At 40.1% G+C, this 23,567-nt stretch overlaps 1 protein-coding gene across 6 annotated transcripts in view; it reads left to right on the forward strand.

The window, feature by feature from the left end:
* Positions 1-21,183, forward strand: part of tbc1d30 (TBC1 domain family, member 30) — a 29,063-nt gene extending 7,880 nt beyond the window's left edge. The window contains exons 1-14 of one of the 6 annotated variants that reach the window (XM_080887126.1): positions 2,565-3,067; positions 5,335-5,396; positions 5,948-6,013; positions 6,581-6,706; positions 7,955-8,140; positions 8,328-8,397; positions 9,247-9,345; positions 9,466-9,634; positions 11,066-11,171; positions 11,260-11,366; positions 11,855-11,994; positions 13,090-13,329; positions 14,369-14,458; positions 16,596-21,183. In XM_080887126.1, coding sequence (XP_080743252.1) covers positions 2,905-3,067; positions 5,335-5,396; positions 5,948-6,013; positions 6,581-6,706; positions 7,955-8,140; positions 8,328-8,397; positions 9,247-9,345; positions 9,466-9,634; positions 11,066-11,171; positions 11,260-11,366; positions 11,855-11,994; positions 13,090-13,329; positions 14,369-14,458; positions 16,596-17,869 — 2,898 coding nt within the window. In that variant the 5' untranslated portion in view covers positions 2,565-2,904 and the 3' untranslated portion in view covers positions 17,870-21,183. Of the gene's footprint in view, positions 1-2,564; positions 3,068-4,502; positions 4,581-4,636; positions 4,744-5,334; positions 5,397-5,947; positions 6,014-6,580; positions 6,707-7,954; positions 8,141-8,327; positions 8,398-9,246; positions 9,346-9,465; positions 9,635-11,065; positions 11,172-11,259; positions 11,367-11,854; positions 11,995-13,089; positions 13,330-14,368; positions 14,459-16,595 lie in introns of those variants that run through there. The other 5 variants (XM_080887128.1, XM_080887127.1, XM_080887124.1 and 2 more) reach the window with 5 other exon arrangements.
* Positions 21,184-23,567: the final 2,384 nt, after the last annotated feature.

A 23,567-nucleotide genomic window follows, 5' to 3' on the forward strand; every position in this document is an offset into this window, starting at 1 on the left:
CAGACTTTATGACCAGGCCAGTCGTACACTAGGTGGTCAGTTGCACAACACAGAACATTAATATGGTAATATGGCTCCTGTTGAACACTGCAAAGGCTGTGATTTGGCTGAATGGTTTTTGCTGGTGACATAGAAAATACTAAACAATAAATTTCAGTCAATGCTTTATTACTTTTTATTGCATGAAATGACATGAACGTGTTTATATCAAGATTATGACTTCATAACAAATAGCAATTTATGATCTAATTGTTCCTACAGGGGAAAAACAGACCATCTGTTACTACAGGATGTGTGTGAGTGTGTGTGTGTGTCTCTGCATTAGAGCAGTGTTTCCCAACCTTTTGGAGCCACGGCACATATTTCACATTAGAAAAATCACACGGCACACCACCAAACAAAAATGTCACAAAATGGATATTGCTAATTTTTCCCCACACACCAGGCATAGCCGAATTGGCTCGGTTTGTCCCCAGTATACCCTTTTTGCTTTCTTCTGACCACTACTCATGCTAGGGTCCCCAAAGAGTCCTGATACTTTTTTGCGCCATGGACCCGTTTAATGTCAGAGAATATTTTCACTGACCGGCTTTTAAGGTGTCGCAGATAAATACAACAAAATAAAATGATACGACCGAGACACAAACTGGTATTTTGTAAATATAATAATAAATGCGAATTCACTGTGTAACTTTATTAGCAGTGTACTCCTGAAATGCGGCAACAACATTGAGAGTAACATCCTCCTCTCAGCCCTTTAATGCTCTCTGGTCGCTATGGTAATGCGTAAATATTTTTATATTAATATTAACATCAACAACAGCAGCAGCAGCAGGCAGAGCAGGAAAAATGCAGTCAAAATGTAATCAGGTTGAATTATGTGTGGTATAATTTTTCATCTGCATCTTACTAGTTCATAAAATGTCTGATTGTACTTTTCCTGACTCTAATTAAAATTTCAGTTAATTTGGGCATGTTTGCCTGAGGGCTGGAAAGAGCTTTTTCAAACTGGGACATTAAAGATTTATCAGTTAACTATTTATCTTACAGTATCTTTTAATGATGTGTAACAGCAGCTTCTGTACATGAGCAGATGTGTACAGCCCCAAAATAATTTCCATGATAGAAACACATTTGTTATTAGTGCTGTCCTTGGAACATAAACATCTAGAGCTGAGGTAATTCATCATGAAGCTTTACCGGCTGAACAGTTTCACCACAAAGGCCTTGATTTATTTTTATGTAAAGTCTGTTGCAGGTAATTTCATTTAGACTAAATGTTTTCCACTCAGGAAGCACTTCCTGCACCTGTTAGGGCTGAATCATAATGCCAGCATCATTGATTTTCATTGCAAAGATTTCTTTGATTGCTTGCCACATTTTGTTGGTAGAACGTTTATGAAGATGGATAACTAAACGGAGGGAGAGTATACACATTTTAGGAAAGGATTTCTGTTTGAATTGTAGGATAAGTCAGTGTTTCCCAACCACTGTGCCGTGGCACATAGGTGTGCCATGAGAAATGATCAGGTGTGCCATGGAAGATTATTTGGTTCCACCTGATTAGTAATCTAAGCGACAGGCGTGAGTAACGGGCAGAACAATTACCTTTTTTTTTTTCTACTAGAGGGCAGTACAACTACCTGCTCTAATCAAATGGATTGCCAACTGCCAGTAAAACAGAAGAAGACGCAGAAGAAATTACACAATAGTCATGCTGCGAGTGAGACAAGGCAGCGCGAAATAGCAATGGATAAATATTTAAAAAGAAAAAGTAGTCAATCTGACCTGGTCCTGGAGAAAATTCCGACCGAGATGAAGGCCCTAGCATGAGTAATGAAAGCAAAAAGTACTGGGGGTATACTGGGGACAAACCGAGGCAATTCCGCTATGCCTGGTGCGTGTCAAAAGATCAATATCCTTTTTGTGACATGTTTTTTGTTTGGTGGTGTGCCGTGTGGTTTTTCTAATGTGACATGTTCCGTGGCCCCAAAAGGTTGGGAAACACTTGGATAAGTTACCCAATGCCGAAAATCTTTAGAAAAATGGTGTAATCGTTCTTTTCACTGTGTACTTTAAAGTTTTGTGGAAGAAAAAAACTCTTGTGTATCTTTGTATCTATGAGCTGCTACTTTAAGGAAGAGCCTTGCCTTTTTGACACTTGACCTTACCCCAGAAAGGGTTTTCCTGTCTGAGAATTAATCTTTGCTGTAGGTATAGGAAAGGCATTTACTTGGTTGCAGGTCTTCTGTCTCTTCGTGTGAAGTGTTGTGCCCTGCTGTCAGATAAAGTCTGCCCACTGCTGTCTGCTCATCTCAGTTCACTGTGAAAGGAAATGTGACTTTGTCTAAATAGATGTAAGCAGCGAGATGACATTGTTGTATTAGGTGCGCTAGGATTTAGTGGGTTACAAAACTGAATCTCCACTTCCCCTTTCCATGCGCTCTCCTCCACCATTACCTCATCCTTTTATCTTGCCCCACATGTCTCTCCATCCTACCGCATCCCTCCGTCCGTGCGCCTCCTCCCGGTGACGCCATATCGGAGGAGGATGAGGAGGCGTGCAGCAGCATCAGCGGCGCTAAAGGAGCACAAACGGTTACTTTCGGCTATTTTTTACCTTTCTTATGTTTAATGCATCACTTGGAGCCTTTGAACATGGCGTGCTGGGTGATTTAGTACCGCACTTACTGATACGTCGGAGATATGTTGTTTCCTCCGGAATAAATCAGAAGAACGAGACATCACCGGAAGAAGGCTGAAACATCAATTTAATCGATTGATTTACAGGAGAGCGTTTGGAGGAGCGGCCAGAATGTCTTCTAGCCCCCCATCAAAGGAGTGCCTGTAAAAGCGGAACCAAACGATGAGGTAACTGAGCGCGTTTACAGCTCTGGTTCCGGGATGAGACAGGAACGGCTCCCCGCCGCCGGCAGAAGGCCGAGAGCGGGCGTGAAGCAGCGGCAGCAAAGCTCGGGAGGGGTCGGTAACATCATCAGCAGCGTCCTGAAGAAGCGCAACGGGATATCCAGGAGTGCACCCCGGCTGCTGTGCACCTTAGAGCCAGGTGACCTTCGAGTATATGGGCTTATTTTAAACATCTGCAGGCAGAGCAGCGCTAAAAAAGGAATACATGCCAAAATACTACGAAATGTTGGGCTGAAATATCTAATAATATTAATAAAGTCCACGCTGTTGTTGGAGATTTTGGGTCATGTGGGTGCAGCAATTTTTAAAAAAATCATACTTTCCTTTACATATCGTAAGCCAAGAAAGATCACATTCAAGAAATATGTTTCCAATTATGATTATCAAAATAATGGCACAGTTAAGCATTAATGTGGTATTACAAACATTTTAAGAATGGATCCTTTAGGACTGTTTAAAACAATAATTTGTGTGTTAGTCATTTTAAGAAATGATTAACCAGCATAGCGAACAGTCATGAGTGACTTGGCTTATTTTCTGTGTATTTGCGGATGTCTGATGCATCAGACATGTGGTTAGCAAATATGTGCAGGTGACATAAAACAAGCTATTTATTTCCAAAGAAATGGTATATATGGCATATGAGGTCATGGGAAAGTGTTGTGCAGACACCAGGTGCTAAAATGAATGGGCACATCTTTAGTGGCTGGGGTTGCTGTTGATTTGCATTCATAGGATTTACTTATAATGGGAGTAAAATATTTTTATATTTGTCAACCCCATGCACTGGGTTTGATTTTTGTCATTAAACATTATTATAATGTAATTCCAATAGTAAATGGCTGTAATATGTAAATATTACAGTACAGTTTACAGTAGTGAACTGTAGCACATTGTAAATGAAAATACCAATAATGTGATGTAAGCGACAAAAGGTCATGGCTGGATACATATATTAAAATTTCAGGCATGAATGTGTCCCACTAAAACTGTTTGACCCACATTTAGTTTGAATCTTGTTAATGTGGAAATCATTATGATACAGGCTGGAAAAAACTTTATAGCATAGCTCATTAAAGTAGAATTGACAATTAAAATGGAATAAGACAAAAACCTTAAAAATACTCGAGATCACTTAAATAGAAAAGGGGGTAACAGAGCAAGTCGAAATCTAAACGAGACGCAGTGAAAGTAAGAATAAGTAGATTCCAGGTTTGAAATAAAACTGAGACGTTTCTCTGGCACATGTGCGGCAGTGTAAGAGATTGTTAAAACCGCTGCTGTATTTGGGTGGAGGTTCGTTGCCTTTACCTTGATAATCGATCAAATTACAGACTTTCAGAATAAGATTTGAATCGTGGACTCTTTTATCCCATCATTTCACACTCTCCTTGTTTATGTTCGTGTTTACCGTGGTTATGTCACGTACACTGTGGAGAACTGGTTAAATTTGCCCTCTGAACTTTGCTGCTGCCGGCCTTAGCTGCAGTTCTGTATCCACACTGAATCGGCTGCGTTAGACTAATCTGTGACGGGGAAGTAGGAGGGTTTTCCGCGTTAATCCTCTCCCGAAGCCCCGAGAGGACACTGCAGAATAAAACTGCGCTCATCCATAATGGCGCACGACAAAACGGCAGAAGCGGACCGTTCAGGTTACAAGCCATTATTTCTTATGTTCGGAGTTTCATCGTAGAGAAAAACCACGCAGGTGTCCCGCGTGAGCGACACCAATCCTCCAGAGGCTGAGCTGGATGGGGACGGGAAGGCAAATGGCCGTAGTCGGAGCTGTTGGCGTTGAGCCGAGAGAACTGGCATGTCAGGACTTTACGGCTTCTTAACTTCAGATGAGAATTTCTCTTCCGGGTAGTCTTCTCGTAGGGCTGTATTCTGCTGTAAATGAGGTTTTAGACGCTATTTAATCAGTGAAATGGAGACTGAAACGCGGATTCAGCACTACCAGGAAGTGGAGAGCGACTCACAGCTCCAAAGCAAACCAAAAAATATCACAGTCGGGAAATGAGATGTCCATTTTTCCTTTGGATACACGTGAAAATGTGTAAACTGCGCCATTTTGCCATTGGGTGTATCTGACTAAAACTAGCAGAAAGACTTGAGATCTTTAACATTAAACATTAAGCAGATTGTTTAGTGAAATGAGAAGTACACAAAGGTGTTTGAGGAAAAATGTTTCTCTGGAACGTTTTTTATAAATGTGGGTTTTAAATTATGAAGATCAATAACTTGGGTTCATTAACTACCTTATGTTTTAAGTGTGCGATTTCCAGATAACATTTCTGTGCATGTGTACACATTTAAACAAAAAAAACAAAAAAACAATTCTGTATCTGGAAAAAGTCTGAACATCAAGTAGAAGGTGCCTCTAACCAGCTGTTTGTTTGTTTGTAGGGGTTGACACAAGGCTGAAGTTTACCATTGAACCATCTCTGGGAAAGAATGGATTTCAGCAGGTGAGGGGTGACGATACACTGCCCATATATTAAGTACACCTTCAGATTATTCTGCAGATACCCCTCCCCCCATATTAGCAATGCATAATTTAGACAAATAGACATGTTAAAATAAAAATGTCTACCATACGAATACTGAATATATATTTTTTCTTTTCAGTTCATCTTCATTATAAAAATAACTACACATCTTTAAGCACACTTGAACCAGTTAGACAACCAGTGACATTAATCGTCACACTAAATATAAAGTTGGATGAACGTGATTGCACTGAATATAATCTATATGCTATTAAGCCAGTAACTCTATTCGATACCACAAGTATCCTTCCTTGATACATCTTCTTTTTACTACTTTAAAGCTGTTGGTCTGAAATTATGTTTACATTCCACTACGTGCATGTTTAGACTCTATGTAGAAGATGGACATATAGTGAGTGAGACTGGATAGCTTTTTCCTTTTTCTTTAATAGAGTAAGCATATAAAAATTATAATTCTGGGTATTTTCATTGATAAACCAATTAAACTGAGTGCTTTTTCTTCCCCACAGTGGTACGATGCCCTCAAAGCTGTGGCAAGACTTCCAACTGGGATACCAAAGGAATGGAGGAACAGGGTATGTTGCTCTAACCACCCAAATATAAGCTTTGTAAGAACTTTGTCATACTCAGTGAGTAAAAAAAGTAGAAACTCTCTCTGTTTGGGCACATTGCTTCCATATAAAAAGGTGTTTTGATAAACAAAGCGTTACACATTTTTCCTCTCTGGTCGTGTTTTGAAGCCATCGGGGTGTTAAGCAAATAAAAGCGAGAGCCCAGCTGTGCTATTGCAAGAAACGTCTGTTCACTTTGTTGTCGTCAGCCTTCGGGCCAAGTTTTTACAGTCATGAGAGAGAAAGCGTAGTATGAAAGAACAGCGTGTAGAGGTACTTTATCTACGCTCCATTCATCTCACAACCCAGTTTTATCTTTTTTGATGCAAGTATGAAGAAATGGAAGCAATTACTTTCATTTTGTCAGAAAATGAAAAGCTTTTCTCTTGCGTGGATGTAAAACGATGGGAGTCACAGTGAACAGGGGCTCCTAATTGAAGTAAAAGTACCGTCTAAATGTTGGCTGGATTTCTACAAAAACCACAGCACCGACTGACTCATTGTTTATTGGCTGCTGTTGTCATTATCCAGGTTTGGCTAACCTTAGCAGACCAGTACCTCCACAGTATCTCTATTGACTGGGAGAAGACTCTTCGTTTTGCCTTTAATGAACGCAGCAATCCAGATGATGACTCCCTTGGGATCCAGATCGTCAAGGTAACCAAATTGTATTTGCAGCATATAGCATAAAATACAGAACAGGCAGACCACTGAATACCTTTTGAAGTGTAATGTAGACATAGTTCAAGGTCACATGCAGGGCATGGTACTACTCCACGGAGCACTCAAAGCACTTCACATACAAACATTCATAAAGCTCTTTTATTCTAAACATTTTGGATCCTGTATCTTTAAAAGAAAGGTCCTGGCTTTGATAAATGAAATGCCAAAAACTGCAGTTCTGTAATTGGCCACTTGAGGCTGGCTCCTAGCATACATTTTACATAAAAGATGGATGCTGTCACTAGGATGTATATGGATGGAGACCCTGAAGCTACATCCGTCTTATACAGCCATTCTGTGGTGCTAAAAGCGCGTCACCCCTGTATTGAAATGTCCAGGATAATCTACAACTTCAAATTAAACTTGTAACTGCAACTAGGCTGTCAAAGGCAAGAATTTTCATTATGTATTTAATCCATTTATCTGTTTAAATTATTAGTGTTGATGACTAGTAATCCTAACACAAAACCCCTGAACCTGTGCTATGAGAATATCTGAATGTATGATGCGGTTTTGAAATGTTTCCTGACAATCACAGAAAAAAGCCTTAAAAACTTAAAAAGCTGTGATTGATACGAATTTAAAAATTTCATTTATTCCTGTAAAGTTTTTTTTTTTTTTCTGTAAAACTAAGGGCTAGGCTTAGTTCTTATGTCAGCGATGACGTAGACGTCAGCATATTAAAGGTAAATTATTCCTCCAGACTGGGTGTGAATGTCATCAAACTAGCATTTAGTCCACTCAGTGTAGTCTGTGTTTGAAACTTTAGTACTATACTGGATTCAAGACCTATAATTATTAACATTCCATCTTTCCCCTGACCATTTTTTCCTCAACCTGTTGAGGAAAAAATGATGAGCTGTTTTTGTGAGTGCATACATCCGTAATGGCTGTTTATGTGCATTCAACAGTTTATTCGAGCTACCAATAAAATATAATGTGTTTCTCGGAAGGTGTACCTGCTTAGATGCTGTTTGCTGATGACTTGTGCGTCAGAACACAGGATGACTCTGTCAGCTGAGTCATTGCAGATCTTTGCTGTTTCTCACTGACTCATTGATTCAACAGAGGAACGGCTGTTTCCGTAAACAGGGCAAAGTCTAGTCATCATTTATCCTGTTTAATGTTAATGCACGTCCTTGTAATAAAATAATCCAAGCTGTTGTTCCTTTTCGTCCACAGGATCTACACAGGACAGGCTGCAGCTCTTATTGTGGCCAGGAAGGGGAACAAGACAGGGTGGTGCTGAAGAGGGTGCTTCTGGCATACGCCCGCTGGAATAAAACTGTGGGTTACTGCCAAGGATTCAATGTACTGGCTGCTCTTATACTGGAGGTTACAGAAGGCAATGAAAGTGATGCACTGAAGGTATACACCAAAATCTAACCATATAATCAAACTCAGGTCATTGAGTTTAGTCTGCTTACATATGCTGGTGGATTTTAAAATAAAACATTTTTAAGTAGCTTAATTTGCTTTGAATGATCATAACCGTGCTTAAACCATGTTTTTTATTTATTTTCTGTTCTTTTTTTCCCCACTCATCCATATCCAGGTGATGATCTATCTTATCGATAAAGTGCTGCCTGACAGTTATTTTGCCAACAACTTGCGAGCGTTATCAGGTAAACAGCCTATGACAGTACACCTAAGATTTTACTGGCTGCCATAATATCTAATTTTCACACTTATGTGTTAAAAAGATGCTAATGACAATATCGTCGTGCCAAATGTAAAAATGTGAAAGTGGACACCAAATTGCAGGAACTCCATCAGGGCAGATACAGAGTGCTTAACAGAGCAGCAGCAATTAGAGATGCAGGAGATTATCTGTCTGCATTTTAGAGTCATGACTGTTTTGTTTTTGATTGTTTTTTTTACTCCCTTGGGTACATTTATCTGATTTGGAGATGAAATAATCTCCATAAATGCATTCCTGTATGTTGTAGTCCACACGTAGGCCTGGAGTAGTGACGTCTCAGCTTCAGTCGTATATTGTATTTCCTGAAATGTAATTGGCTATCATCCATCCATCCATCCATCCATCCATCCATCCATCCATCCCTCCCTCCCTCCCTCCACCCTCTTATCCAGGGCCAGGCCCCGGGGGTTGGCTATTGTGTGATTGAAATTAAGGTTGTTTCATAATTTTTTTTAAATTTGTAAATAGGGAAAAAAGAGAAGCTTAATCTGAATTTCTTTCATCCACTAACACTTGAAGCCCTACAAAAACTGGCCGACGCCCCCAGAGTCTAAGTCAGCAGATGGGTCCTACCTGGATTTGAAAACACTAGTGATTTAATGGACTTGACAGAATAAATTTTATATCAAATTGGGTTTATTTTTCCAGTGAAAAATGAAAATAGTTATGTAAATTTAAAAACTGTGGATCTGGGGATCTAATCTGAGGATTAATGAATACCATTAACTTTTCATCACGCTAGATTTCTTACTCTGTTGTCTCCTCCTGTCAGTGGACATGGCGGTATTCAGAGACCTGCTGCGTCTAAAGCTGCCGAGGCTTTCCCAGCACCTCCACCACCTTCAGAAAGCAGCCAACCGAGAGGCTGGAGGTACAGTTGCTATATGGGATATTTGGTCACAAAGTCTGTAAACTATTTAGATGTTCATCCTACAGAGAGGCTAAGAACTTTTTCATGTATGTTTAATATCTGTTTGTCTCTCTGCTGCAGGCAGCTACGAGCCTCCGCTGACCAACGTCTTCACTATGCAGTGGTTTCTGACCATGTTTGCCACCTGCCTGCCGGCACCCACCGTGCTGAAGATCTGGGACTCTGTTTTCTTTGAGGGGTCAGAGGTGCTGTTTCGAGTTGGTCTCGCCATCTGGGAGAGACTGGGAGAGTAAGTGAACCTACCTGCAGTCACACCTGGTGTAGAGAACACACCCAAACACGTATGTTTTGGTAATTCTGCTGCAGATGTTACATCAGGTGTGGCTTGGCTGTTTGGTTGCAGTGTTACTCATGCATGCACATTATGAACAGAGGTGGGGTGTAGCTTACGTGTAACTAAAAAGTGATTGGCTGCTGGAGTAGATTTTATATCAAGATTTTTTTTAGCCCTTTAGGATAGGGGAAAACTGGACATTTCACATCATCCATTCATGCATCTGGGTCAGTAGCTCTCCCTAGCCACTACCTCCAGCTCTTCTGGTGGGACACTGAGGCATTCCTAAGCCAGCTGAGAGAAGTCCAGGTTCTCCCATTTGGAAATTTTCAAAACACCTCACCTAGAGGAATTCCAGTCAGAAGCCTGAACCACAGAGCTCAGCTTACTTCTTTTGGTGTGTAGAGAGTAGAGGCTTCGGGCCCCTCCCAACTGACTGAGGTCCTTACGCTATCCAGTCCAGATATCCTATTGAAGCTTCGTAATGAACTAATCATTTCATTCAGGTGTGTTTACCCAGGGTAATATCTAAAACCTGCAGGACACCAGCCCTTGAGGCCTGGAGTTCAACACCCCTGCTTTAGAGGAAGCAAATTTCTGCTGCTTATTAATGGCAAGGGCAATTAAATTCTCTTGCAAGCACTGAATATTATAATATAAAATATAAACTCAAATATAAAAAAAAAAAAAAACTGGGTGGAGGTATGTAGCTCAAAGCTACATACCTCCTTGAGCACCATGCATCTCAAGAAAATATCACAAAATAATCAAGATATTCGTCTGTGTCCAGGACTGCAGTTCATGCATGGTGCTCAGGGAGTTATGTAGCTTTGCGCTACATACCTCCACCCAATTTTTTTTTTTCAGTGTTTGCAAGAGAATTTAACTCATTCACTGCCAATGGCTGGCAGTGAATGAGTTAATTTCCCTTGGTATTAAAAATCCACTGAAAGCGAATATCACCCTTGCTATTCTATTTTATTAATAATAATTACCCCGGAAATGCATCCTGTGGGGTTTCAGCTGCTGGAGCTGATTGCATCCAAACAGGATGTGAGTCCACATATCAGATGGAAAGTGGTTTTGATGGTTTTGAGTCCCTCAAAATGCCTTCAAGTCTATTGTTTTGCAGAAGCTTCACAGAGAAGATGAAGAGGGCAGGACGTCAGACATGGGAACAGCACAGTTAATCTGGTTAATTTTCAAAATAAAAGGCAACCATTTGCAAAAGCGTGTTTAAAGTGATAAAATATTCTGCTAACACTGTTGATAAATTCTGACATAAATAAAAATTGCTTATCAACTTTTTACGTGTATCCCACATCTCTGATGGTTTAAATCAAATTATAAACCCATCCTTGGTTCTCTCACTTCCTCTTTCTTCAGGAGGATAGAGTACTGTCAGACAGCAGATGAGTTTTACAGCACCATGGGTTGTCTCACTCAAGAGATGTTGGAGCACAACCTCATCGATCCTACAGAGCTCATGCAGGTAGTGAGCAAACTTCACACACACTACTTTAATGCTGTACATGTTGTGATCATGGCTTCCTCACCTGTCTCCTTTCTGTGTCTGTCAGGAGGTTTACTCCATGGCGGTGTTTCCCTTCCCTCAGCTAGCCGAGCTAAGAGAGAAATACACCTACAACATCACTCCGTTTCCTACGTCAGTGAAATCCAATGGAAGGTTTGTTCTAAACTCAGAAGATCAATAGTGCTGTGTAAAAAAAACAAAAAAAAAACAAAAAACAAAAAAACAAAAACACAACTCAATATTTTTCCACTTTACTACTCTTAAAGACATTTTTATGTTCTCTGTGACCGCTAGTGATGACCTGGAGGTGTGACCATGGGACAGATGCTTGTATTATACTGATGGTCACTACTTTCAGAAGGAAAATGGTGCGGTATAGGAAGCAGTAAAGCCTCTTTGTAATCACCAACTATAATTTTAATACAGAATTAACTCATTGTAAATTAAAGCAGTGCAACTCTGCTCACTGACACTAATATTCAACATTAACAGTAAAATGTTGGTCGTCAGCAAATGTTCAGAAAACCAAAACATTCAGTCCAAAAGTGTGTTTACACTCTTTTTTTCTGTCTGTCTGACATCTCGCCTCTTGTACAGATAAATATGTGTATTTTGTGGTGGTGGTGATGGTTTTCTTGCAGTAGTGGTCTGGGCAGCTGGGAGAGCGATGATGACGCCGACATGGACGATGAAGATTCTGTGGTGACTGCGCTCGGCTGTCTGGGTCCCCTGGGTGGCCTACTGGCCCCCGAACTGCAGAGATACCAGAAACATCTCAAAGGTCAGCGCACACACACACACACACACACACACACGGGATTTAAATGGTGACCCTCAGTGTGGGTACAGTCAGGAGCCAAGCAGTTCCAGATGGACTGCTGCCCCAAATCCTCGTGTCCTGCCCTTAATATGACTCTAAGTACTGACAGACTCTGATCCGTTACCTCCAGACAAATCCCCACTTCCTGCTTCTTCAAGGACTCGTACAAGCATGAAAAAGCTGAAACCAGCCAGGGGGCTTTAGTTAAAAACATTGGTTAAGATCTGTAAAAGCTGTTTTCCAAACCTGAGCTGAACTTTTAACCTCATAAGAAGATATCAGTACAACTGTCTTAACCTACTTCAAAAGGGAAACTCTGCTCATTATATTTGGAAGCAATGTGAAGGAAAAGAACATCAATCAATCGCCTGCACAGGGGCTCTGAGACAGCAGAGTAATTACAGTGAACAAACTGAGCTGCTTGTCTTTGACGGGGATTTTTCGTTGTGTCCTGCTGGAAGAGCTGAGATGGAAAATAACTTCCAACTTTCAGTGAAGCTGAAGAGAAAACAAACAATAATTCACTCAACAAAATGCACTTTATGTCATCTTCAAAGGCTGCTTGTCTAAAAGCGCCATGATTGTGATGCCATCAGAGGCAAAGAAAACAGGAAAGAGTGACTCAGCCCGCTGGGCTTACTTTGAAAGTCTTTGAAACTTGTAACTTCTAGTCTCCAAAACACTATCAGACAATGCAGCATGTTGTGTACATTTAAGTGAATGCTCCAGATGTTATCATCTATCGATAGCATCAAGCAGCTTTTTTTTTTTTTCTCTCGCTTGTACTAAATCTGATGTTTCTAGTGCACAGCTGATTTTGATTTAAAGCCAAACTGGGCAAGTAAATAAGTATGAAAAAGAGCTTAAGAAGAGCCAAAAAGGCATGCTGGATTTGGCCTGTTTTGTATATTCTGCTTAAATTGCTCCATCTGCCTTTTTGAACCACCAGCTAATTTGACTCTAATCACTTTATTTCATGTTCAGTCATAAAATAGATCCAAACAAGGGGAAATAATAAAGCATGTGTTCTGGTTTTACATGTATTCTTGCATTCAGACCAGCGAGGCGAGCAGGGAAGCATTGCAGAGCTGAGCCCCGGAGCAGTGGGAGGAGGAGGAGGAGGGGCTGGTAGTGGAGGATCAGGAGGAGGAGGAGGTGCAAGGGCAGAGCATCAAGCAGCCATTAACGGCATGATGATGGAGAGAATGAGCACCGACATCTACGCCCTGAAGAAGCAATACGCACGCATCAAACGACGGCAGCAGCAACAGGCTATGCAACTCTACATCCGCACAGGTAAGTGAGAAATGAGTAACAGCATTCACACAGCTGGTTTACCAAGATGATGAATGTCTTTGAGCTTTTGTATTGCTCAAAGACACTCATATAAAAAAAAAGCGTTTCATTATGTTCATTATTTATTTTTTCAGGATGTTTTTACATATTTTTTTTTTCTTCAGTGCATAAATCTTGTGTGTTTCTGCTGTCGAGACACACCAGAACATTTCTTAAAGGGGACCTATTATACATTTCCTATTGTCTGTTACAATTGTGCATGCTTGTATCAAACATGACCAAAGTTTCAAGTAATGATGTCAGCAAGTACAAGTAATACCTGTGAAATGCTAGCTCAGGCTTCAGTTAAGCAGTTTTAGACACTTTGTTTTTCTACTCCTTAGTCTTTATGATGTCATATTTAGGGGATATCCCTAAATATGGTCATTTTAGGGATATAGCTCAGCTTTTCCCACAGATTCATGTAGTATTTGTCATTATAAGGAGGCAGGAGAGAATACACATATATCAAAGGAAGCACACACCCAAGCGTTAGAATATAAAAGAGTAAATTAAAAACCATATATATATATTCCTCCAAAGATCAGTTGTCACTAGCCGAGGTCTGTTTGACCGTGGGATGAGAGACTTGACACGACTAAATGACATCGATGACTGAAATGAACTTCAACAGCAACCTCACTAGACTGTGAAAATCTAGAGCAGGGATTTCAAACTAATTTTACATCTTGGGCAAGACCAGTGAAACGCCTCGTTTTATCAGTGCAAAGACATTTAACTAGTCAGAAGAAGGCTGCCTTAAAAGGGAGAGGAGCTAAATTAGCTTCTTTCAGACAGGATGGTAAGATAGATGAGGCTAATTTTTAAATATTAATCATGCAAAGCTACTCTAGTAGACTTAAAAGATAAATGTGGAGCTGAAAACGAGACTAATGGGTCCCCTTTAATAAATAAAATGCCAGTGAAATGGTACACATGGATGAGAATAAAGAAACCAAAAAGCCAGCTGTTGATGATGATTATGACGTGTGACTCACAGGACCTGGACCTGTAGCGCCCACAAGTCCAGGGGTTCTTCAGGGGGCTTCCAGCAAACAGAGTGGCAGCACTACTGAGCAGCACACTGACGGTACTTGTGTCAACAGCCATTCTGAAATTGGGTGTTCTGGGGATTATTTGAGCAATCTTTGGTGTTCGACTTTTTAGAAATGGTCTTTATTGGAATCAACAGATTCTTACCACAGACACAACTAATACAAGTAGAGAACTAAATTCTTCTGGGGAAATCTTGCAAGACCACTGAATGATTACTAGTGGTGTATATCTATAAAAATGATTGATTTTTGACAAAATTCTGGTTTTCGTTGGCTTGGTTTTGCAGATGGATGATGCTCTCAAAATGCTGTGCAGTGCACACATGTGTCTGCAGTGCTAAGAAAGCTTTTATTTATAAATTTGACAGCTGTTGTCTGGTATTTTGAGAGCCTTTTGGAAACAGGTGTCACACTATACTTTTATATAAGTGATATTGGATCAAAAATAAGCGTAGAAAATGAACTACTGTAGCTACAACTGGTGATGGTTTTGCTCTGGTTACAGGTGACATACACAATCAATCACCTATATATGTATTCTGAATGTTTATTTGGAGGCACCTGTCACTGCTATGTATAAATAATATCCTTTACATGCATAAATAATATTTGTATACATTTAACTGCTCTTAAATATTTTAATTCTTATATGAAGTGTACAGTATACATTATCAAAATGCTCTGTAGTGACAGATGTTTCCAGTTACACTTGATTTGGTCAATGATTCACATTCTTTGCCTGCATGTTGGAGGATTTCTCTGTTTTGGGTAATCGTGACACTAACCTTGATGAGCAGCTGCAGCTCCTTCCATGTCGTATTCACACATGATTTATAAGGCTTGTGCAAAAGTATTACAGTCACATTTGGTGTTTTCCCTCTGCAGCTGTAAACATTTGTGCATAACACGCTCTGTAAATCACTTTAATCTGTTTTTAAAAAGTCCTGCTTGTACTGTAATATGGTTTATTTACATTGGGAATGGGCCTTAACACTGTACATATTATGTAATATGAGAAAAATAATTTTCACTCTAGTCCACATCTTCTCTGAATCTCATTATTGCATAAACCAAAAGCTCCGCATGCCCCTAGTGTTTGATATCTTATATTGCTGCTTGGAATAGCTAAGTGTTTAAAAAATGTTAAAAAAATTATTAAAATAGAAAACATGCAGTTATATACAATTTTTAAAACATCAAGCTTTACTTGATGGTTTCTGTATCAAATAATTATAAAAAATTAAAGTAAAAGTTGTTAAAATTGAATGAAGGTTTAGTTATCTAGAGGAAATAAAAACAAATAATGGTTTAATTGGGTCTAAATAAGCTAATAAGACTTAACAGTAGATTTTTTTGAGCTAACAGGAGCTGTCTTAACCTAACAGGAGAGAAAACTAGATATCTAGAAGAGCTAGCAGAAGCTAACTAAAGCTAACATGGCTAATGGAAAACTAAAAAGGGTTGAGTGGGGTTGACAGGGGCTAATGGTAGCTAATTGGAACAAATGTGAGCAGAAAATAGGTAAAAGAAGCTAGCAGAACTTATCTGAACCTAATAGTATTCAATATTAGTAATGGCAACAAATGAAAGCCTAAAAGAGCAACCGTACCTAGATGTCTAACAGTAGGTACCTGAAGCTAAAAGCGTATGTTTGAAGGTACCATGAGCTAATTGAAGCTAAAAGAAACTACTCAGAACTAACAATTATTTTGAATGAACAGGTGTTGATGGTATCTTAATGTGGCTAGCTAAATTAATCTGGAGGTTATACGAGTTACTAAGAGCTAAAGGGAGCTAACTAGGGCTAACAAAAGCTTAACATAACTATCTGGAGCAAAAATCAGGCTCTAGTTAGCTTTAGTTATCTTTGCTCATGTTATCTTGTTTGTTTTTTAATCTTCTCCCCTAATTTTAATGGTGTTCATATAATGATAGCATGCAGCAGTCATGATTTGCACAGCAACAACAAAATTATGTTTACAATTTATTTTATGCCTTAGTAGTTACTTTGGTCAGCTAAATAAATTGTTTCTCTGGTTAAAGGGCAAAGTAAAAATGTCTCATGGAATTCTGTCATTTTTATGCCTTCTTGGTAAGCTCAGAGAGCATCTGTTGTAAGCTTGTTTTAATACATTTTGTTTTATTCTCTCTGAACTGTCACCTCCCCTCCAGATAAGTGTCCTGCCACCCGTGTCCTGGCCTCACAGCTCAACCCTTCCAGTTCAGTGATAAACCATCTCCTCCTGGGCCGAAAACCACGTGGAGGTGCTCGAGGCTACAGACCCACTTCTGCTACAACGTCCATTTTACCAGGGGCCCGACCTAGTTCTCTGTTCCAGAGTCCGGTTCCTCCGGGTTCCCCAGCCAGGCAGCGCTGTAGCTCCCTGGCCTCAAATAGCACTGGATCTCCAGGAAGCTCCAGAGGAGGTGGAGGATCACCTTGGCGCGCTCATGTTCGGCAACATCGGAGGAATATAGCTAGGGCTAGAGCTCAGCTGGGATTTGGAGATTCAGAGGACAGGGAAGATGAAAAGGAGAAGGAAAAAAGAGAATCAGCAAAGTTGGAGGCTGAGGAGCAGGAGGAGAAACAGAGTGAGGAAAATAAATGGGATGATGAGCAGAAAGAGGCGAGCGACTCTTTTATACCTCTGTCTCCTGACTCCTCTGGTACGGGGTCAGCATGTGAAGAGGCTTTACAGGGTTCAGATGAGACTAAAGGAGCAGAAGTTGCAGATGTGGTAGTGCAGCTGGACTCCCTGACTCTAGAGAGTGAATCAAATCAAAGTTCTCCCAACGACCAAAACCCAGATACAGTACCCAAATTACCAGAGTTTAAACCTGCACCCCAAGTCCCTCTCCTCCCTCCACCGCCATCCTCCATCAGACATAAAGAGTCTGACTCATCAGAAAGACACGCTGGCTCTGTCAGATGCTTTTCTCCTCCTACTACTCCACCACCTCACCACTCCTCCAACTCCTGCATCTCTTCTTCATCACCTTCCACACCAAGCACACCCCACTCTCCAACAGCTCCTCCTTCTCTTGATCAATCTTCCTCAGATTCTCCTACACTAACCTCCACTCCAAAACCCAACTCCACCTCCTCCTTACCACCTTCTTCATCAGCTAATTGCTTATCTGCGCTCTCTCCTCCTGCCTCTTCCACCTTTTACAAAACCTCCTCCCCCTCTACCCCCTCCCTCTCCTCTATCTCCTCATCTTCTAGATCCCAAGTCTCCTCTTCCCCGTCAACCCCGGGGCTCTCCTCCATTCCTAAACAGCAAGTCTTCTCCCCGTTCCCTTGTGTGAAGCAGCCCAGGAAGTCTGTCGCAGCCAGAAACCTGGGCCTCTATGGTCCCACCTCCAGAACTCCCACCGTCCACTTCCCTCAGCTCAGCCGCAACCTCAACCGCAGTAGTGCAGCCGGACTGACTGGCAGGCGATGAAAAGTCCTGACTGAACCATGTTGCCTCCTGCATATTAGGGAAAACACTTAATAATAACCGACAGTATAAGGTCTAAAAGATTGAAGCTCAGCTGTAGTTTAAGAAGTAACTAAGTGTTAACTTTTTTTGTTGGGGGGGGGGGATTCCCACTGCATTAGTACATTTGAGGAGCTTGGGACAGCATCCAGACCCTCACTGTGGCCTATGCAGGTCATTCTTGACCATAATGGATTTAAAAAAAAAAAAAAAAAAAAAAACAACAACAAAAAAGATTTCCATGGGTAGAGGCTCCATCTGTTAAGTGTATACACATCTCTTCAGTAGCAGCTTGTTCTCCTGGACTGAAACGTGAAGATGCTGTGGTCAGATTCTTCCCTCTGGACTTCCTTGGACCATATTTACCAATACAGTGGAGTATCTTTTCCTATGAGTTTGCACAATAGCCATCCAGTTGTTTCTATGCCAAGTATTTAAAAATAATAAGTACACACGAAACATGACATACCTAAGAATTTCTGTAATGGAGAAATGAAAAGAACTGCCTAATGATGTCCTGAAGCACTTAACATTTTTGTTGTAATGTTAAAATCTGTGCATGTGTTTGTTTGTTTCTACCAGTCATCAAGAATGAATGAAGATCAGGGGCATTTTTTCTTAGTTTGTTTTGAAGGCTGTGTAAATGAAATTAATCTAAATATAAAAAGCATTTGTTCTGAAACTGGTTACTGGAATTGATGAGCTCTTGTTTTACAGTAGTTCCAAATGTGATGATTTATAAGGCAAAGGCAGAAACACTTATTGTGTCAGCACTTTGAATTTTGTCAGTACAAGTATTCAACCACAGGAATGCTTTTCACTGGGCTTTTACTGCAATGCAGCTGCCTAAATAAATGAGGATTCCAGCATGAGAAGCCACAGTACAGTTCTTATGATGTATGCTTATGACCTTTGAGAATTTTGAAGTTCTAATTCAGTTCAAGTCTCAGAAATCAACCCGATAAGTTGATACAAGTCAGACTTATACAAATAATCCAGACAGCATTTACTGCAGTGTGACAATCATTACACCGCTTAATAATGCTGCATCTGAAAGAGAAAAGATTCTGATAGCTTATTTGTAATTTAGCCAAAACTTATAAAATATCCTCGGTTTTTGTGAAATTGGTTTATCTTGTGAAATGATTCTGGTTCCTTTCACGTATTTATGCACATATTATTCATTTTATATCGGTTTATGACAAAACTGCCAAATTCACAGACGTGTACTGCACTTCACTTGACATAAAGACATCCAGTTGTTCTGAATCTCTTATCTTGGATTTTCTGAGGAATATTTTTCATTGAGGCTTTCACAAGACTTATTCAAAGTTCAGAAGTGCATATATCTATTAAGTGCTTGAATTTGTTACCCCCTGCCTGATTTATTGGCTGAGTTTTATTGTGGCTTAGATTGGAAACATTGGGAGACGGACGTGTTTGTCAGCCTGAATGCATTTTAGATGCTGCTGCTTGCATCCTGAGGTATTATTAGTTCAGCTGATGCCTTCAGAAACACTGCATTATCCAGCTAATAGCCTGTAACAGCACCATCTATAAAACTCACATGCCCCAATTGTCTCATGAATTCAGGAAAATAGGAAATGATGTATGCTTGCAGTCAGGTGAATGTTGTGTGCTTCTGTTTTTCATGCATTATCCAAGTTGGCCCAGAGGAGCACACTTTTTCTTTCATGGCGCAACTTTAAAAATAAACTTTTGCTTTTGTGATTTTAAATAAATAGCTTGCTATGCTTAGCTAACATTTAATTTAGCTAAGCCTACGCATTTAATTTCAAATGTAACAAAAAGAACAAAAAGTGAGCTGGTTACGAATGTAGGACAAACAGCTGCACTATGATGTAATATGTGGAGAAGGATTCGTCATTAAATGTGATACGTTTAGCTCAGTCTAAAGCTGAGCTGCAGAAGAGCTGGCTTTAGAGCTTTAGGTTTCTCTCATTTTCTTATTTTTAAATCTTCATTGATGGAAGTTGTGCGTTGCACAGGGGGACAGATAAGAAAAAAGCCGTTAAAGCAAGCTGTTTTTAGCATTCCCACTCCATCCGCCCTGCCTGCAATCTCTTCTTCATTTCTCTTGTGCACAATCTCTTGGTTTGGGTGGTTGATACTAGGAATTTAAACTCATCTGCCTTCACTGTCTTTACTCCTTGCAGCTTCATCATTCCACCTCTCATTCACACACATGTATTCTGTCTCACTTATGTTCCTCTTTATTCCAGCGCATACCTCCACCTCTTCAGCCTCTTTTACAGCTGTTCTCTACTCTCAATAAAGATCAGTCTTGTCTGCAATCATCATAGACCATGCATACTCTTGCCTGAACTCATCTGTCAACCCGTCCATTACTGTTGGAAGCAAAAAGGGCCTATCTTGAACGTCTCTGTCACTTCTGCCAACAACGTTCCCATATCTTCATCACTTTTATAGCCCCTCACTTCCTCCTTACCAATCCTCTTCCTTCATCTATCTTCTTCTTTAATTTTCTTCAGTAATCAGCTCCTTAAAGTACTCCTTCCAACTTAACACACTGTTAATTCATTTAGTATGTTTCTGTCTCTATCCTCATCCTAACCTGCTGCATATCCTTTCTAGTGTGATCTCTCTCTGCCTAGAAGTAAAAGTCTTTTTCTCCTTCTTTATTGTCCAGCCTCACACACAGCTGCTGTTTTTATCCATAGTTGCAGAAATTTGTGAAATTGTTAGCATAGTTAAGCAAATCCAGTAATCCACTGGAGACGCATGGATTGTTTTCCCTACTGAAATTTAAGTCTGAGCACCTGTCTGGGACCACAGGTGTGATCCAGAGTTCATCAGTTAATTCATTTAGTATATTTCTGTCTCTATCCTCATCCTAACCTGCTGCACATCCTTTCTAGTGAGATCTCTCCATGATCTCTCTTTATCTCATTTAAAACTTCATTTGAGTTTATTTTCTCATTTAAGTGTAAGGGGGGAAAAAAGCATTTGGCACAGCTGCTGTATCTGGTTTCCACGGTCACATTTTAAAATCATGAGTCTTTGCCGTAGTATCACGAAAACATCTGTCATTTCTGCATAGCATGTCATTTTCCCCCTGATTCTCTTGCCAACAAAAACACTGTATTTGGTTTCATGTGACGCAGCAGCTGTGTGTCGTATGTTGTGTATGATGTGTTAAAGGGATATGTTACCACGTACTGTACACCAAACTATCCTCAGTTACTGTAAAGAGTTTTGATGTAGTGTAATTTACACACTCCAAATAAAGAAGTACTGCGAGAACAAGAGACGGCTCGGCTTTATTGAGACATTTTTTTTCCTTATTGGATGTTATTGTCTTGAGAAAAAGAGAGTGCTGTGAAAAACAAGTACACAGCTAAGGCTTCCATAGAAGTTAAGAGCAGCCAGGTGCTGCTAATCAAATGGACTTGATTAACTAATCGTCAGCAGGTGTGAGCAGCTTTTGCACTTGGTGGTCTGGAGTGTTTAGGTGTGTGTTAATGAAATACCACAGTCTTCTCAGGAGAGGATGGCCCAGCAGATTTACACCAAGGTCAGGCCATGTGTTGTTCAAAAAAAGCTGTAAAACCTGCATCTCAGAAATTAATTATCATGTTAAATGTTAAAGATTATGAACACGTATGGCTTGTTTGGAAAGTTTTGTAGAAAAAAAGCTGCCTCTGTCTAAAAATAAAATGTATTGCAAGCTGTAGGGTGCAAAGCCAATGGAACAGACCCACAAGACTTGTGGAATAATGTCCTTTGGACAGATGACAGATGTCCATAATGCACACTGCTATGTTTGGTGAAAACCAAACACAACATATCAGCACAAACACCTCCTACCTGTGGTGGAAGGGTGATGATTTATGCTCGTTTACAGGAACTGTGCACCTCACAGCCACTGAGTCACCCATAAAGTCTTCTTACCAAATTATTCTAGAGACAAATATGCAGTCATCTGCTTGACAGTTAAAGCTTGGCCTAAACTGGGTCATGCAGCAGGCCAGTGATCCCAAGTACAGCAGCAAATCTATAACAGAATGGCTGAAAAAGAAAAGAATCAAGGTGTTGCAATATCCAAGCCAAAGTCCAGACTTCAACCTGATTAAAATGCTGTGGTCAGACCTTAAAACAGCTGTGCATAAATGAATGGCTGCAAACCGCAGCGAAAACAAGCTAAAGTTTCTCCACAATAAGACTGATAATTATACAGAAAAGGATTATTTCAAGATCTTATCAATAAAGGTGGTTCTACAAGACTGAATCATAGGGGTTAGTTTGTTTTTCTCAAACTGCATATGGGTTATGTTTAATTCTTGGCTCCTGTGAGTCAGTCATTTCTCAACCTTTGAGAAAGTATTTAAACAGACAATTATTCTCATGCCAGGCCGTAAGGCTATGTTGTTGCACTGGCTGCAGCTATGGAGGTCACTGAGAGGTAACAGCTCCCTGTTTAGAGGACAACCGTCTGTGCTAGGAGTTTGGGGGAGTGGTGGCTAAATAAGTCAGAGGTTCATCACGCCATTGAGCTGTGTTTTGCATTTGGATTTGCTTTATCATTACTTAGGATTTCACTTGTTCATGAGGTTTAAGAAGAGGTTGTGATTTAGGGTTTTAAAAAAAACACCCTCAAAAATAAGGTGAGTCCCAGGTCTGTCTCAGGTCAGAACACAATATGTTAAGAGCTCAAGTGAGCCACACCAGCAGCCTTGACACAGCACCACTAACTGAAGTCCTTGGAATGACAATGGGATTTTTTTTCCCCGCTCAAAGTGAATTTTGGCTAAACTTTCCAGGTGGCTACCTGCTGAAAAAAAGGTTTAGCAGAAGAACAGTCTCGTGTGTACTTGCAGGTGAAATATGAGACAAATAGATTTTGACTGTCAAACCTGCATGTATAATTGATTTGGTTGCACTTTAAAAAAAAAAAAAAATTGTAATTTTACACTGTGTGTGTGAGTGAGTGAGCGAGCATGGATCTCAGCACAACAACTACAAGATTAGCATCGGTTGCATTGCGTGCAGCTGCTTGTGCCAACACAAGGACCATCATCTACCCACTGCACCCGTGGTGTCACAGCTTTACAGTGAATCTGTGTTACCTTGTTTGAACAAGGTATTCAGCTCTGGTTAAAACCTCTTTGGGGCCCACCAACAGTTTCTCTACACAGTAAAAACCCCAATACCACTTATTATACTGTACTATTTCTTTGTAAAGGAAGTTTATTTAGGTCACAGGTGCTACAGAGCACCTGATATTGTTTGGTTGATGGGGACAACAGACAGGTTTTTATGTTCTCAAAGATTTAATGAGCAACTTAGAAAAATATTAAATTTTTAAACCTTTAAACTTTTATCAGTGAATCTTCCATCAAATAAAAAAGGATCAGAATGGAATATTTGAAAGTTTAATTTAAAAAAAGTGTCTGTAAATATATAGCTATTCTATCACAGATATTGGAACATATATTAGATATATATTAGACTTTTGCACTAAAATGAAAGGTCATTTTAAAATAAAATGTGATTCAGGACAATGATTGGAGGTAATCATGTCATCTATATTGGTGTGTGTCAAAAAATAAATTTTTTGTTCTGTATTTCTGTCTCTGTCACATGCAAATATCTGGCTATGACTGGTGTGAAAAAATAGTTG

The sequence above is a fragment of the Rhamphochromis sp. 'chilingali' genome, assembly GCF_963969265.1.
Source record: "Rhamphochromis sp. 'chilingali' genome assembly, chromosome: 7".
Classification (NCBI taxonomy): domain Eukaryota; kingdom Metazoa; phylum Chordata; class Actinopteri; order Cichliformes; family Cichlidae; genus Rhamphochromis; species Rhamphochromis sp. 'chilingali'.